The 16,791-nt window shown below is 41.2% G+C and overlaps 1 protein-coding gene across 1 annotated transcript in view; it reads left to right on the forward strand.

Annotated features, from left to right (window-relative positions):
- The window catches only part of WWC1 (WW and C2 domain containing 1), an 80,700-nt gene that overhangs the window by 54,880 nt on the left and 9,029 nt on the right, over window positions 1-16,791 (forward strand). Inside the window, exons 9-16 of the mRNA XM_068959254.1 lie at window positions 1,245-1,487; window positions 2,987-3,076; window positions 5,801-6,339; window positions 11,677-11,785; window positions 13,728-13,805; window positions 14,715-14,801; window positions 15,575-15,767; window positions 16,544-16,696. Of these exons, the coding sequence (XP_068815355.1) occupies window positions 1,245-1,487; window positions 2,987-3,076; window positions 5,801-6,339; window positions 11,677-11,785; window positions 13,728-13,805; window positions 14,715-14,801; window positions 15,575-15,767; window positions 16,544-16,696 (1,492 nt within the window). The remainder of the gene's footprint in view (window positions 1-1,244; window positions 1,488-2,986; window positions 3,077-5,800; window positions 6,340-11,676; window positions 11,786-13,727; window positions 13,806-14,714; window positions 14,802-15,574; window positions 15,768-16,543; window positions 16,697-16,791) is intronic.

The following is a 16,791-nucleotide window of genomic DNA, read 5'->3' on the forward strand; positions in this document are numbered from 1 at the left end:
AACTAGATAAGCATGCACGGATAGTAGTGCCTAGTGTAAGTCCAGTAATTCCATCATCAGATCCCAGAGCACTTTTCAAAGGGAGATGAACATTCGACTTCCATTTGACATGTGCGGAATTCCAGTTCAGGTTATCAGTCTTCATAAAACCTGAATGAGATGAATAGGTAGTCATTTGAAGAGGCATGTCTCTTGACTGCCTGATCTTTAGTCAGGTGAATTATTTTTGTGGATATCTTGCCTCATATGGTGATGGGTGTCTTTTCTCCTTGTTTGGCTTCTAAGCTTTTGCATTCTCTGCACCTCCAACCCATTCTGCCTTCCCTCTTCCCTGCTCCACACTCAATCACTTCTAAACGTGCAAGTTTCAGAAATGCAAGACAAAGTGGTAAGTCTTGTTCAGCTTCCTTTACTGTTGTTTTCCATGAAATTACAATAATTACCCCTTCAAGTCATGAAGAGTTCCACAAGTAACAAGGAGGCAGCTTCCCCTGGGATGACTGATGGCATTTCTGTGTCTGGTTCCATACCCTGGCCTGTTGTCATTTTTTTGGCTTGCCTCTACGTTTTGCGGTGCAAAACCAATCATTTGTGGAGCTAACTGAGCAGTTCGGATACTTGTGAAGTAGAGCCTGGGCAGATAGTTAGGGTGAGCAGCCTCCTGACCAGCCACAAGCTGCGCTATCCTCTTTTGTCTGTCAAAACCCTTGTTAACTTCTAGGTCTGTATTGCTGTTGATTTCTTAGCAGTCATCTTTCTTCTTGAGATGATGTGGAAGGATTAGTGATTCTGAGTTTAAACTGAGATCTGGAATGGTACCTGTAATCAAACTAGACTTAAATTTTCATGCAAACAAGCGGCTCTGGATTTAGACAGAGTTCCTTTATTGCTTTTTCGACTTTTCACGTTCTCAGGTGCCCGTTGCACCGGAAGCAGATGCTCTGACCGGTGGAAACTGCAGGTTAGCTTAGGGACTTGCTTTACCATTGTGAGCAAACCTGAGTTAAAAATCTCATTCTGCATGTCAGCTTTCTCTGGCAACACCATCACTTACTGACTGTCCCCTGTAGCAGTTGCCCAGCTACGGAGGGCGTAAGGGTGAGGCTAATTGTCCCTGAGCTGAGATCCTCTTTTAGGGCTATGCAAGGGATGGTTGGTCATGGTACACCTCTGTGCCTGTGAAGTAGTAGCAGTTGAGCTCAGACACTCCTCATGGAATGATTACCTTTTTTCTTCTGCTGCAGAATAGCAAACCTGAAAATACAACTGGCTAAGCTGGACAGCGAGGCCTGGCCTGGCGTGCTGGATTCTGAGCGGGACCGTCTGATATTAATTAATGAGAAGGAGGAACTCTTAAAAGAAATGCGGTTTATTAGCCCCAGAAAATGGACTCGAGGTGAGGTGGAGAAACTGGAGACGGAGAGAAAGCGCTTGGAGGAAGATCTTCAGGCTGCTAGAGACACTCAAAGCAAAGCTCTAACTGAGAGGTAGGTTACTGGGTGCCTGACAAAGCTTGCATTGTTGGGCAAGAGATGATCAGGAGCAAGCAGGAAATTCTCCTGGCTGAATGCTGTTAGCAGGGTGTTAACAGGTTTCCAGGAGACCATTTCTACTTGCAAGATTTCTGAGATCTTCTCCCAAAAGAAGCTGCCTGCAGTTCTTACCCCATAAGTGGGAAGGGTTGTTGCGGTGCCGTTCCTACAAATGGACCGTGTATGAGGATGTAAGAAACGTTAATGCTTAGGCGTAGCTATTTCAAGGGTAATGCTTGAAATAGCTCAGTAAATGTTAGTATACTATACTGCTTCTGTATGCAGCCAGCTCCTTGCAGCAGCTTCTACAGTTGCTGTGCAGTCTGGACCTTGGTAAATGCCAACAGATGGATTTTTAAAATTAGTTGTTTGTTTGCAACGTCCTTGTATGCGATTCTTGAACCAGCATTTGACAGGACTGTGGGAGATGCATGGAATATCCTGAGAATCTGAACTATCTGAAAGAAACGTTGTCAGCTATCCTCCCCAATTTTTGCTTGTGTTGCAGTAGAGCTCATGGGATTGCATGTATGCTGAGGATGAAGACTGCATAAGGCATTGCCTACAAATGCTTTACAGTCAGGATATATGAATGTGGGTGGCTATGCCAATGCTACTTCTAGCTGCAGTCTCTTGAATATGTGGAATGAACATGTTGTATTCAGTATCTCTGTTGCTTTATATTTTGATATCCTCTAGATGTTCAGTGTCCAGACTACATGTGCTTTTAAGTACAGTTTCTTCATGATTTGATGGTGCTAGAAATATTCTAGGCATCTCAGAAGTCTCAGCTGAGGGTTTTTATTAGACTGAAATATCTATGGTTCAACAAATGTTTCTGGTATTCATTGGAAGATGAACACTTTTATTTGTGATTTAGGACTATGGTCCTGTTCAAGCGTGCCAAAGAAATAGTCTTCTGGGGAAGGATTTCTTGTCTGGAGGCCCATAAAGTTAGAGAATGAGCACCCAAGCACATGTTGTGTTATGGTGTCTTGAACCAGTCCAGGTGTGAAAGAAAACTGAGATGTTATTGAGGTTTTTTAATTCATATAAAGCCTTAATGAGAGGGTTAATAACTATGTCATGTAAATGTTAACCATCCATGGACCTAACTGAAAACAAATGAAAGCGTTTACACTGTTTTCGCACTAAGTATATATGAGAGCATGGTAATGTATGGCAAGCAAACTCTGCCAGACTTCTTCTGTGAGGCCTGATCCTAGAAATACTAGCTTCCATAATATTAGCTGTAGCTCTTTTCCCAGTTGCAAATGTTTTCAGGATCGAGTTCCACATTTTAAGGTATTGCGCCAAATTCTGTCCTACTTGTTACTGTGTGCGTTAGCATTACTGTTGGTAGGATTTCTTAGAAGGGATAGAATTCCCCTTTAGTCTTCATTTTAAATTGTAAGTGCTGCTTTAGCTCATCTTTTCCTTCTCTCTCCTCTTAGACTGAAGTTGAATAGCAAAAGAAATCAACTAATCAGAGAACTGGAAGAAACAACACGATTAGTTGCAATGTTACACACCCAGCTGAAAAGGTGAGTTTGTAACCTTTTATAGAAGTTGTATGTTCTTTAACTGCAGATGGTGCAACTGCCCTTTCTCCACTAACAATTTCATCCTAGCTGAGTTACCTAAAAGGCCTCTCAGTTATCGTAGTGACCTAAGCTCCCTCTGTAGTCAACGGAGGGAGGTACCTCAGGAGATTGATTTATCCCACTCAGGTTGGATGACTGCTTTAGTGTGGGATAAATGACCTTGTGGAGGTCCCTCTCCCTGACAACAGAAGGTGCTTCAGCGATCTCTTTGTTTCAGACATGTAACATTTAGATGAGTAAGAGTAGGTGAGACCACCCTCTCTGCCCAGTGTTGGAAATACTGAAGCGTTTTCATAAGTATGTTACAAAGACAGCTTTGCACTCTCACAGCAAGTGAAGTGAATCTCAGTAATGCAAATATGCATTAATGTATTTGTCATGAGTGTCACAGTAATGTTTCTCTGAATTTTAAGTATGCTGCTGCTTGCATAGAGGCAATGTACTGTGGCGTTTCTGAATTTGTTGTGGTTCACGGGGTATATAGAAATGTTTCTGAAGTCATAACGAGTTCTACTTGTTCAGACTGTGGTGCTGGAGAACTTAGAATCTCTGTCTGCAGAGACGAATGCATGCCTGTAGGCAGGAAGGCCAAATCTTCTTATTTACAGCCATAGCACTAGCCTTTTGATTAGGAAGAGTTTGGCGTTTTTGTTTGACTGAGGTGTTTTCCTATCTGTGTGTACTGAATTTGCTCTGTTCTTAGCTTCTGCTCCGCTTGGATTCTGTTTCATTTTATGAAGATGATACTGAAAAGACTGGAAAGAAATCATAGTGCAAGACTCACATGATATGTAAATAAGCCACCATGGAGAATAGCCATCTGTGATGCTCTCACGCAGTGGAATTGCATCATATTTTCATTTCATCTAACTGATTAGGGATCTTTTGAGGTGACCGAGAAGCATGTGTAACTAATTTTCCTAACTGTTTGCACTGTGTTCTTGATGTGCTCCTTCATAAGAATGAGCATTTGTTATTAACCTCATAATGCAAGGTGTCTGGCATGCAAAGATAGGCACAAAAATGAAGCTGAGCCAAGTTTGGTAGGGAAGAGTGTTAAAAATGTTCCCTTTTTGTAGTGGAATACGCCAAGAGTTGTAAATGTATTAGTCCTGGCTAGGTTTACGTAAACTGCCGAGACGCAGAAACTGTTTCGCCCCAAAGCTTTTTTGATCAAGTGTGATGCATTGCACATCTGCCACGCAAATGCGGAAGACGGTTAGTGACAAAATTAGACTGAATTCTGCGTAATTTCTCTCCTTTTCTGCCTTTTTCTCATACGGTCATGAGCATAATTTTATGAACTTAGCTTCTAGCTTTTATTCCATTAAAAATAAATGAGGGATATGAGGCCTATTAAGTAACATCCTCCTTGCTTTTCAATATGAGACATCTTTTAAGCCACTTGTACATATGTGGAAATTCTTTTTTAATAGCTAATTCGTATCGGAAGTGAGGGTTTAGGCTTCAGCTTCAGTAAAGAGTTGAGGTATTTAATACCTGGAGCAGTAATGTTGGCTTAAAGGGAATTTCTAAGGATGGTGTATATTAAAGTGAGTAGTTTGAGTATTTATTGGGTCCAGTTCTTAGAAGCTCTTTCACTGTGAGTTACTATTAGCCTAAATGGATTATGTGATATATTTTATCTTAAGCTTCATCTCATACCCTGGGCAACAGACATGAACTAAAACACACAATTTTAGTACAGAGACATGCCAAACCGGGCCTTCAAAGTTGCACACGTGACCCCCTCATTCTGCTTTATTTATGTAGAAGTCAGTGCAGACTTTCTCTTAAAAAAAAAAAAACAAAAGACCTGAGGCTGGTTTAAAACTAAGCATGTGTGCTTCCCACGTGCGCTCCTGCCAGCATGTCCAATTTGTAACATGCTCGACCATGTCAGTTGATGACTTCTGAGCAGAAAACTTTGCTGAAGTGTTTGGGTTTTCTCCTCTGAACAAACTTCTGTTCAGCACCTGCCTAAAGTTTATTTTACTCTCAGTTACATTGTGAAACCAGATCTCTAGGGGTAAATATCTGGTGTGAATCGATTCCCCGCCCCAGGCCTAACTTTTTGCTTCGTCTTCTGGTCTCTGAGTCAGTGTAGCTGTCTGTCTTTCACATAGATAAAACCTTCCAGTTTTCTGATAACTAGTAGTTGTTGTGATGTCTAAGGGCCGGTTCCAGGCAGTTGAGGTTGCCTTTTGGGGTTGGGTCAAATGTGAGGCAAATGGAAATTATTTCTATGTGGGCAGACAGCCAGTTACTATGACTGCAAGTTCAGCTTGTGCATGGAGCTTGCTGATTTTCATGGTCTGCTTTGGAGGTTAACAAGAGCCATAGTTTTTCCAGATTGATGTGGGAGGAGAACGTTGCCACTAATTTGATTGTTCTGAAACAACATACTAGAGTTATTTTGGCTAATCTCTTACGAGATTGATATGATGAGCTGAAAAATGTGAAATGAAAGACGTTATTGAAATGCAATCCAACTTTTTGTCTGGGTAGACTCTGGTTCTGAGTTGTCGCGGGGACTAACGTGCATGGACAGGGCTAACAAAGCAAAATGTACTGTGAAGTTGGAGTTTTTTTACAGTATTGCAGTGTTTTCCTCAAAAGTTAGGACCTACAGCATTATGATTTTCTGACTCGTGTTTTCTTCAGTCTCTCTACCAGCATGCTTTCCCTCTCCTCGAGTAGCAGCCCTGGTTCTCTTGCATCTAGCAGAGGATCTCTTGCCACCTCCAGCCAGGATTCTTCCACCTCAGCCAGTTTCACTGATCTCTACTATGAGCAACTGGAACAGTTGGAGCAGTTGGACTCGGACTATCAAAGCAAAATTGACTTACTCTTAGAAGGAGCCACTGGATTTAGACCATCGGGCTATATCACCACTATTCATGAAAACGAGGTAGCGAAAACTCACAAAGCAGAGGCCACCAGTCGCATCCAGGCTCTGAGATCATTGTCTGGTACCCCTAAATCAATGACATCGCTATCTCCGAGGTCATCTCTGTCTTCTCCATCTCCACCTTGCTCTCCATTGGTGATAGACCCACTTCTAACTGGTGATGCCTTTTCAAGCCTTATGGATTTTGATGATGCAGAGATACGTACAAATCTCTCGGAACTCACCCTAAACGCCGGGAGTGGCAACTATAGACTGGAAGAGCCTAGAGCTGGAGATAAACATCTAGGTCAAGGTATGGTAACAAAATATTCGCGGGCATGTGCATGTTTATTTTTAATGTAATTTATAAAGCATTAAGAAGTAAGTATTTCAAAAGTCATCTGCCATTGCAATACCCTTTGTGTTTTTAAAAAAAAAAAAAAAAAAAGTGTGTTCAGCTGTATGTTCTACCCTATGTGGGAGAAGGAATCGGAAGAAATACTGCTAATCTGAATTTTGCAGAAGGCTGTGTCTGCGTGTGTTTTTTGTGCATGTATATGCATGTGCACACAGATGACAGGGATTTCATTTGCTGATGTGAATGGCTGTGGTGGGTTGCCGGGTGTAATTTGGCACTTCACTTCTCAGAATGTGGTTAGTGATTTGGGTCATAAATTGGGCGACACGTAACGCCATACTGAAGAAAACTGTTTGGCTAAGCCTCTGAGGAAGATTGTGGAAAAGCTGTTCAACGTAGTTACAAAAAATAATAAAAATCCCCCTCCCTGCCACCTCAGCATACACAGCGTCTTCCTCTGGTTCCCAGTAAATCAGTAGTAATGAATTCATTAGCTTGAGTTGAGCAGACATGTCAAGGCTGTGCTATGGATTTCTTCTGTTTTGAGGGGGATGGTCTCTTAGCAACAGTACCATCTTTAGATTGTAAGCATGATGAAGTAAGACATTTAGAGGTAGGAGATGTTCTGATATGTGCATATAACTTATTGGTGGGTGGGAAATGTTTATGTTCTTTAGAACAGGGGCCGTGCATAAGTAGGTTAAAGGCGGTGGAGCCCAGCTAACGCAGTCATTCCAGAGCCGGGGCCTGCGTTTGAAGTGCTGCTGGCTATAGTAAGGTTAAATCTGATGGAGATGAATGAGAGTTTTATCTGTAACTGTAGTGAAGCAAAAGTTTTCAGATGCAGAGCTTTAAAGGCAAGCTTGCAAGCTATAGCGATACCAATGGCTGTTCAGTTTGTTTCAAGCAATTGAAAAATAGCCTACGTGAATAAAGGGAGCTAGTGCCGGGTTATCGCTTTCTTCTGTAGTAGCCATCATTAGGAAGGCTGACGCCGTCTAAAATTCAATAGAAGACATGAGTGCAGACTTTCCCCTTTGAATTGCCCTTTCCTACAAGCAAGAGATACTTACGGATTTGAGTAGGAAACAGTAATTATTCCTATTAGAACTGGACGCTGATTAGTTTTAACCTTTTTAGCTCTTCAAGATTTGTCAAGGCTGTTAAAGTGAAAGCTAAGGTGTTAAGCAGATTAAGTGATTATTACTGTTACTCAGTCAGCAGACAAAATAATCACCATAAGTGGTTTATTTCAGGGCAATAATGAGAGGAGATTTTACTCTTCAGGCATTTTGTGTGCAGCTCGGTGTAACACCCAAAATGAGGTGGCTGGATCTTATGTAGTTAGTGCTTGGCCTCATGGGAAAAACATGCTCACATGTTCTTGTAAGTAGAGCTAAGCAGTATACATGTGAGAGCTGCTTTTTCTTTCTGTTAGAAAATACCCTTGCTGCGTTTGAAGTTGCTCCCAATAGGTGGTGTGAACCTGCACATAGTCTGTTTGCATATGGTGATAACTCGATCCTGCAGCCATCCAAACACATCGCATTAGGACAGTTGTAACCGTTTATGTTTAAATAGTTTCATGCTGCCTAAACCCTACCAGCCTCTGTGGCTGTGTCAAATACAAAAGCCTGCCTGAATCAGTTTAAATCCACCAGACATGCCGAGCATTAATTTTCTGACAAAAAATCAAGCTGACTTTTGAAGTGTTGTGGGCTCGATTACAAAAATAGTTTGTGTACTGAAGTAGTTATACAAAAGCTATAAGATCCGTGTCTCGCTGGAAAGCTTTGCTATCCTCTGAGGTGATGATGTGATAAGGACAGCGCCCAACCTGTCTTCTGCAGGGCTTGTCTTTGGGGGAGGGGAAAGGGCAGGAAGTGAAGAGAGAAATTTAAATTCTTGACATGAAAGATGAAAAAATATAGGAAGCGTGATCAGTGTGCTAGCAAATATAGTTGAGTCAGCTCCGTAAAGCTTCTTTATAGGATGACACCTGTTTAGAATCTCAAACTTAAAAAGAACACCTAAACTTGGCATTAGTTAGCCAAATCAGAAAGCTGCAGGTTCGTAGTGTCTAAGGTTTGCAGGGCTGACCTCTCAATTCCCTTGCAAAAAAAAAAAAAAAAAAAAAGAAAGAAAAAATGATGGGTGCCTGATGAATCATTTTCAGGGAGCCAGTCAATCTTTATTCAGATTTCCAGAGAAACATTCAAAGGTATGAACAGATATCCACGTCACTGTTGGGTTTTGGGCAGCTTTTGTGTTCCCAATTTTTGACTGGGGTAAGGATGTGTCAAAATATTATCAGCAGCTTCTCAGCTTCTTGAATGTGTCTGGTCAGAAGAGAAGCAGGATGTCCTGGTTCACTTCTTAAGCCGTTTCTCACGGGGCTTCCCCGGAGCTTGGAGTCGTGTGCTGGGGTTGAACCATCATGCAACGAAGCTGTCTACTCCTGAGATGCCCCCAGCACATGTTGCAGTATCTATCAGCTTCTTTTCGTGTTGTCGTTTTAGCACCCACGTGACATAGCTAAGCGCTGTTGCTAACACAGTGTCTTTTACTACGTCTGTGGTGCCACCTGGGGTGTCACCAGTACTGCCTAAACAGACCATCTTGGCCTTGATGAGCCTTGGAGATACTATTTCCCCCCTCCCCCTTCCCAGGGCAACTCTCCCTTCTCCCTTGAATGTTTGTCCCATTTTTGATCTGCCTTTGAGCTTCAGCTAAGCCATTCCCTTTTTGGAAGCACAAAAGCAAAGGCTCTGTTTGATCTCCGGGGAGCTGGCCCGGGGCCCTCGCAGTACTGGCTGCCCTTGGCCTGCCTCCATCTAGGGTGATTTGCATTGGTAACACAAGACCGCGGCTCATACCACCTGAATGAAGCTGCCACTGAAAAGATATAAATAGGAAACAGCAAAAACAACATAGGGAGTATTAGAATTAAACTTCCTTAATTGCAAAGCTAGTAACTGAAAAAGAGGCTGGAAAAGGACAGAATGAAACTCAGTTGTGGAGATGAAACCCTGCGCAAAGGAACAATTGCAGGGGTTCTGAAAGGATTCCTTCATGCCTCTTGGCCACGAGGTACTCGGGTGAAGCGATCAAAAACGAACACTTTCTGGGTCGAAGTGCTTAAATGGCATTGGAAATCGAAGGAGAAAAAGAGCTTAAGTGTGTGGAGACTGATCGGTATGTCCTTCCTAATAAGGAAGCTTAATATGAAAAGATTTCTGGGTTGGCATTTCTGGAAGCAGTGCATAAACCTCAACCAACTCCAGTCTAGAAAGCCAGCCAGCAGGGAAGAAATAATTTTCATCTTAAAAGGCATGGAATAAGTACAAAGCAGTGTTGAAGAAAGAAAGATTGTTTGTGAACCTGCTCGCATACCTCCAGGATTGTCCGGTGTACTTCAATGGGAACGCAGTAGGAGCTAGGCCCTCTCACAGGGCATGAGGGGAAGAAAGACTAAGCTTGTGAACGCCAGTATTGAATGTATCCATTCATTTCAGTTAATGACTCATCTATTGTGTTACGGACGCTAACTCTTATTCATGTGGTTTTGACCTATGGGAAAAAGGTCTGAAATACTTACTTCTCTCCCAACAGTTTCATGGGAATACTGAGAGAAAAATATCATTCAGCAGTGTTGTCAAAAAAAATAAAATAAAATAAAAAAACATAGACCAGTTGGCCCAAATTGCTCACACGTGTGACTCAATCAGTGCTTGTTCAAGAGCTCTTTTGGTATTGATGTTACCTGTAGCACCCTCTACAGTTAACTGTGAGACAAGTTTGTGCATCTTTCTACTATCCTATGTTGGGCTTGCACACTTTTTCACCAGTGTTTTCCAAACCTGTTTTTAAATCTTTAAGTAGCTTTGTATGACTGTGTGCAAAAATCTGCTTTGGAGTAAAGAGAATCTAGGATGAAAACCATATATTGACTGAGGGGGCACGTGCTTTCCTAAGACTACAGGAAAGAAGGACCTCTTCTAAAAGATGGAAAGCCATTTCTGCTTAGGGGTAACAGTCGATACCGGTGTGACAATACTGCACTTCCTCATCCTCAGAGCGGGAGCCCCAAAGCCCTGGCACTGAGGAGGAGTTAGGTAGGTTCCAGTACTTGGTAGCCACTTTGGCACACCCGGTGTACGGACTTTTGGCTAAAGCACATCTCCTCAGAAACATTATGGATGAAGCAAGAAGACGCACAATTTGCAGAAAGTTTTTAGAGCACATCTTCCCCTGTTTTAGAGCACAAGAAACCTAAGTGCGATAAAACCTCTATGCACAACTCCCTGCTTTCAGCTTCTTCATTTTCTCTTCCCTATCTTCTTCCCCTGCATGTCTGCACGTGGCTGCTACTTTGAATCCTCGGATCTCTATTTCTCTCCATGTTTAGCTAGTTAAACTTGTCTTTCTGGACCTATGTGCTGTCATTTGTATCCTAACCTGCTTTGTTTGGTGGTAAGACAGTGTAATTTTCACCATTCCCCCCTCTCTAAAGCTAAACTTCATGTAAGCTCTTCTAGGTCAGATATACCCCTCAGTGTAATCCTTATTGGCCAGACCTTAGTTATTAACGTTTGCCTTGCTGCCTCTGTTTGTGGTAACTAGGACTAGAAGGACTTCTACCTGCTTAAGGTAGACTTGCACTAGAAACTAGTGTTTTGAAAGCCTCTTCTGCAAGAAGAGACACCCCCCCCCCCATGAGGAGGGAGTCCTTCTACTCCTATCCTCCTACTCCTAATACTATCCTCATACCACTACTATCCTAATTTTCCTAGTCCTTCTACAAGGACCTGCATCCATGGAGTTACCAGAAAGGCAGCCAGTCATAAGACAGTAATCAACAAGCAGTGTGTAATTTAAGGCTGTATGTACTCTTACTGCAGGACCCACATATTAAATGGGCATTGACCAACTTGTCCTTTGAAGCGAGAAGCAGTGTGCACATAGGCAGAAGTGAAAGAGCTCATTGCTGTTCTTGTGTTTCTGTGTAAGGAAGTCCTGCTCTCACCTCTACCACGTATGCTGTTCCTCTAGTTGTCTAAAAGCTTTTGGTTCTCCAAGGTTGTTCTCTCTTGCTTTCCTTAAGCCCAGCTTAACTCTGGCTAACGACTGGAGTTCGCCATATCCTTGTACTGCGTTCAGAAATGTGCTATTGCTTAACAGTACTTGGGTGGAAAAAAAAGATGCAACTCAAGGAGAAGAAAAGAACTACCTGATCCAGATAGTTTTTCATTAACACTTGGTTTTTTTTTTTTCTGTGCATTTTTCTGATAGGTGTAACTACAGCTGGAGGGACGGCACTGAAGGTGGCGTGTGTGTCAGCTGCAGTGTCTGATGAATCTGTTGCTGGAGATAGTGGGGTATATGAGGCGTCCGTACAAAGGTAGGCATCATTTCTTTCTCTGTGAAGAAGCTAATGATTCAGCTTTGTACACAGGAGTCACCTGGAACAATGCTGGATATGCTATGTCTCTTTTGCAATTTGATGGCTAAGGTCTTTGGTCAGACTATTTTTGAGGAAACTGTAAGCAGGCTGAGCTTGATTATAAGGAGTGTACCATGCTTCCCATTGTAAAAGTAGCTGAAAATAAGGTTGTCACTTTTCTCCTTATGAAGAATTGTTCGGAACAGTTGATCTGTCTCTGAAGGTGCTAGTAACCCATCACCGCTGCCTTTACTGTGTTAGCAGAGAGAATCATCTGACAGGTGTAAAGTTCCCCTCTTATCAGTCAACTCTTCTGGTGTCGATGGCAGCCTTAAATCAGCATAAAAGAATTTTGAGATGTTTATAAAGTAGCAAGCATCCCGTTAAGAAAGACCTTGAATTGCCTCGTGGATGTTTATGCACTGTGATGCCATTCCTGATTACTTGGATCCAATATGCAGTTTCCACAGGATTTTTCCCAATAAGAGAATAGCACGCTTACAGAATGAGCTATGCGTTATTGCTCATTTTGGTTTTCTGGAGCTGCCTTTCTGCTTGCTAAAGCTGTCTGGAGTAGCATGACAGAAAATTCACTGGAGGGTACTGTTCTTATTAACACAGAAACATGCTTTTTCCTCCAGTTGTTGTTGTTACTGAGGTGAATTATGGTGTCATTTAGTGTAAGATATGAACAATGTTTAACCTCTAGAGTCATCTTGTATCCCCCTGTTTTCTTCATGAATTCTCCAGAGAAATGTAATGTTTTATATTTACAGCGAAGTTCACTGACAAGAATGCACAACGTAATTAAATTACGTAAATAAAACCTTATGGGCTCAAGTCAGGCAGCCACACACAGTTAAGCATCTCGGGGACTATTGTGTTCTCTCAAATAGATAGGGAGATCTAATGGAGAGGATAGGAGGGCTAATGTATGACACAAAATTACAGAAGGTGTCCCAGTGCACACTGGAATGTCTTCTCATGTTTCTTAATCTTTGGGTTGTTGACTTAGCAACCTTTGCAATGACTACAGTCTAATTTTGATGCCTATAATAAGCAGTGAGGATAGGAGGTACAATGCATTTTGTGCACTGTAGCTGAAATGTTATGAATTGCAGAAGCATGGAAAGTGACATGTGAAATACTTACGGGGAGAGATGCTAATACTAGCACCAAGGTTGTGAATAAAAATCATACGAAATGTGGGGTTTCTTGGATGATGTGACCTCTCTGAGTCATAGGGCAGTGAGACACTATCCTGTTTTAGTGTGCTACAGTATAGTCTGTGTTTGAGTCAATGAGATGTTGAACGTAGTTTGGGGGATTTATGGTGCAGAAAGCTTTAGAGAAAGAGCACATTGGGAGGAAAAAATATGCAGGTAACTCTTTTAAAGAAGGCCAGTCAGTCTACTCTGTCACATTTAATATGCTTAGGGCAGTTTCATTCCTTAAAGAAACAAAGGAATGACTTAAATCTAATCAAATTTGTGAATTTTTGCTTTTCTGGGCAGGATTGCAGTTTAAATCTTACTTTCTGTTGCTTGGAAATCAGTTGTCCTTACCTGAAATCCAATTAAAAATCTGCCCTGCTTTTTTTTTTTTTTTTCTGCACAGCCTTTAGTGTGGCTTTTTTATTGTCAGTGAAGGGGGAAGGCTTATGACTTTCTGCTGATAATAACTGTAATACATACCTCTAGGAATGCTTTGTTGCATGTTGTGCTTAAATGAGTTCTCTTTTAACTGCTAGTTATTCTGAAAAATCCATATGCCCCCCTCCTGAATGGGGGGGGGAGGGGGCGGAGGAGGAGGAGGAGGGAGATCTCATCACATAAATGCTAGTAATTCAGTAATATGGAGATCAAGTCCGTAATTGTCTCTTTTTTCTTTTTTTTTCCAGACCATGTGTGTCAGAAATGGTGTTTGACAGCGATGATGCAGAAGCAGTTGGGACGGCTAAAGTGCAAATTGCAATGAGGTAAGCACTACAATTTTTTTTTATTGGATTTTCTTTCTTATGAAAGTGTATACGTGATTTAAGATAGCACTTTCGGTTCTGCTTTCTTATCCTATTAGTGTTAACTAATGCGTTCCTTATAGTGTAATTTTCCCTTGTCTCTGGTCATGTTTGGCCTGATTATCCTCTTTCAAACCAGTGGAAATGAACTGATGGTAACGGTGTGGTATGATGCTGTAAACCGGGAGTGGAGGCACTGACCTGCTGATCTAAAGAAAGCATTTTACTGACCTTCAGTCTCCTTTAGTAGGCAGCTTAGGGTGAAAAACTGATGAAGGTAAATGGCAGGCATAATGATTTACCACACCTGAATACTACAAGCAGTGTACAAGACAGGAAAGTAGACAGAGAGGGGTCTTCCTCAGATGACTTGGAAGAATTTGTGTGAGAAAAATAACTAGTGCAAAACTGTCTTGTATCGTAGCCACCAGCAAAAAACCAATGGTTACGCGTACCACCTTCACTGTTCTAGTGCCCGATTCATCAAGTATTTTTACCCTGTAACATATTTTTTTTTATTATATTGCAGTTGTTATATAAGCTCTTTCAAAAGGTTTTAATTGGAATACAGCAATTTATTCAGAAACCAGAAAAAGCAATCTGTGTTAGGTCAAATCTCTAGTCCATTGTATCTGTGAATTCCTAAGTATGTATGTAAGTAATTCTGTATGTTCTTACAGGAAAATGTCATGTAATATGAAACTGAAATTGATAAGGGAGCAACTCATACTCCCATGGTAATTTTGTCTTGTTTGTAAATATTTCATGATGTGTTTTGAAGTTGGTGAAACAAGTGGGATACTTTTTCATGCAGTCTGAGGCAGATTTCTGTACTACTAACGCTTTTTTATATCTTTTCAATCAATTCAGATATGACGACAAAAATAAACAATTTGCAATACTCATCATTCAGCTGAGTAATGCTCCAGCCCTGCTGTTACCACAAGATCAGAAAGTGTAAGTGGGTGAAATAAAAATACTTGAAATATTTGCGTTAGATTCCTGTGGAAACTAAACAGATATCGGGCTTCTGTTTTTCTTACTTAAAAAGAATTACTGCTTCTGAAGTGCTTCTACGTTTTGTCACATGTAGCATCACTTGTGAACTCATGCACCCACAGACTGAAAAAAGATGCAATTTTTGCTCAGATGCCTGTATTAAGGGAAAAACTTCCTTATAATTAACCTTGGCCAGCAAGGTTCTCAACTGTAGCAGAGTGCCCGGATCAACTGACTTAAGAGTGCAGAGAGGATATTTGTTCTCATGTAAAACTCATCCTTGAACGTGAGCACAGATGCCTACGTGTGTGGGGAATTACTTGACTTCTACTAATTTCGTTCTAGGTAAACATTTTTGAATCCGATTGTACTGAATGCTGACATAAGTGTGATTCTTTTTTGCATTGTCAGTTCTACCTGCAAGGGGTATGTTAGCAGCTTGGCAAGTTGCGTAGATGTAGGCAACTGTGTAAAACATAATCCCATGAAGGCTGATTACAAGATTCAGCGGGATGAAACCTATGGGAACTCTTGCTGCTTCATAGCTCTGATTTTGTGATAAGCGATACTCCATTTTATTTTTTCAGTTAACTGATACTCCCAAGAGAAGAGTAGGAGAGTAATGTTCACAGGGCTTAGGATGAATTGTTCACTAACAGATTTATGGTGCTCTCACAATGGAGGTACAGTGCAAACTTGTACAGCAGTACCAATTACATCTTTTTGTACAGGAACATTCGTGTGGCTGTTCTTCCCTGTTCAGAAAGCACAAGTTGCTTGTTTCGCACAAGACCAGTGGAAGCTTCAGACAATCTTGTGTACAATGAAGTGTTTTGGGTTTCTATCTCCTACCCAGTGTTACGCCAGAAGACTTTAAGAGTTGATGTTTGCACTGTAGATAAATCTCACCTTGAAGAATGTCTGGTTAGTATTTATCTCAACTTTAATATCTTTTCTTATGTGTTTGTACAAAATCTTATGGTCTGAAGAGTGGCAATTTCTTTAAAAGTCGTCTTTATAATGCTTAGCTGTGGGATCTCTCCCATATGGCGGGGCAGGGAAAATTTATCAGAATTATTGTTATTGTGAAGAACACTCATGAGATCAATGTTTGTTTAGAGAACTACTGGTAACTTTGTCACAAGACTACTAGATTTGCCTTCTCTCATGATTTAATATGAAACCTTTGCCTATTCTTCTTCCTTTTGGAAACGCGTATTGTAATCTAGGTGAGAATGGACTTCTCACAGGATTTTTGAAGCCACCTATAGAATATAGAAAAGACTCTCTAAAGGATTTATTTTAAAAGCTGCTATTAAGCTCATTATTAAAAACAGTGATTTCATCAGCTTTGCTTGTTTCCCGAAAGGGATTCATTTTTTCCTTTTCCTTTCTCTCTCTTTGAAGCAGTGGTTATAACGTACTGTGACAGTTCATTGTTTTTGCTACGTGCACGCGGGAGCTATAGTGAAGCGTTTGCTACTTGGGTTGGAAGCCCCAGAAAAAAAATGCTAAAATCAAATATTAAGCATTAGTAGTGTGATTTCTGAAGTGTTGCTAAGATGGAGATAAAATGGGAAATTGTCCTTTTTTGCTAATCTCCTAAGTAATCCTGGATTTTTGCTCTTGTATATTCCTGCTGGCATGGAGTTGGTTCATCTTAATGCTGTACTAAATTTTTTTTTGTTTTGTTTCAATAGGGTGGCACACAGATTAGCCTTGCTGAAATACGTAGATCTGGAGAGAAATCAACCCGTTGGTACAACCTGCTTAGTTACAAATATCTCCAGAAGCAAAACAGGAAAAATAAACAAGGGAACATTCACATTGAAGTACCCTGCACTGGAAAAACAGTAAGAACAATCGCTTGAATCGAAGATCTCTTATAAACCCTCTCATTAGTACAGTATAGGTGGCTAAAAGACTTACGGCTGGTAAAGGCTGGTGT

The sequence above is a fragment of the Struthio camelus genome, chromosome 13, assembly GCF_040807025.1.
Source record: "Struthio camelus isolate bStrCam1 chromosome 13, bStrCam1.hap1, whole genome shotgun sequence".
Taxonomy (NCBI): Eukaryota; Metazoa; Chordata; class Aves; order Struthioniformes; family Struthionidae; genus Struthio; species Struthio camelus.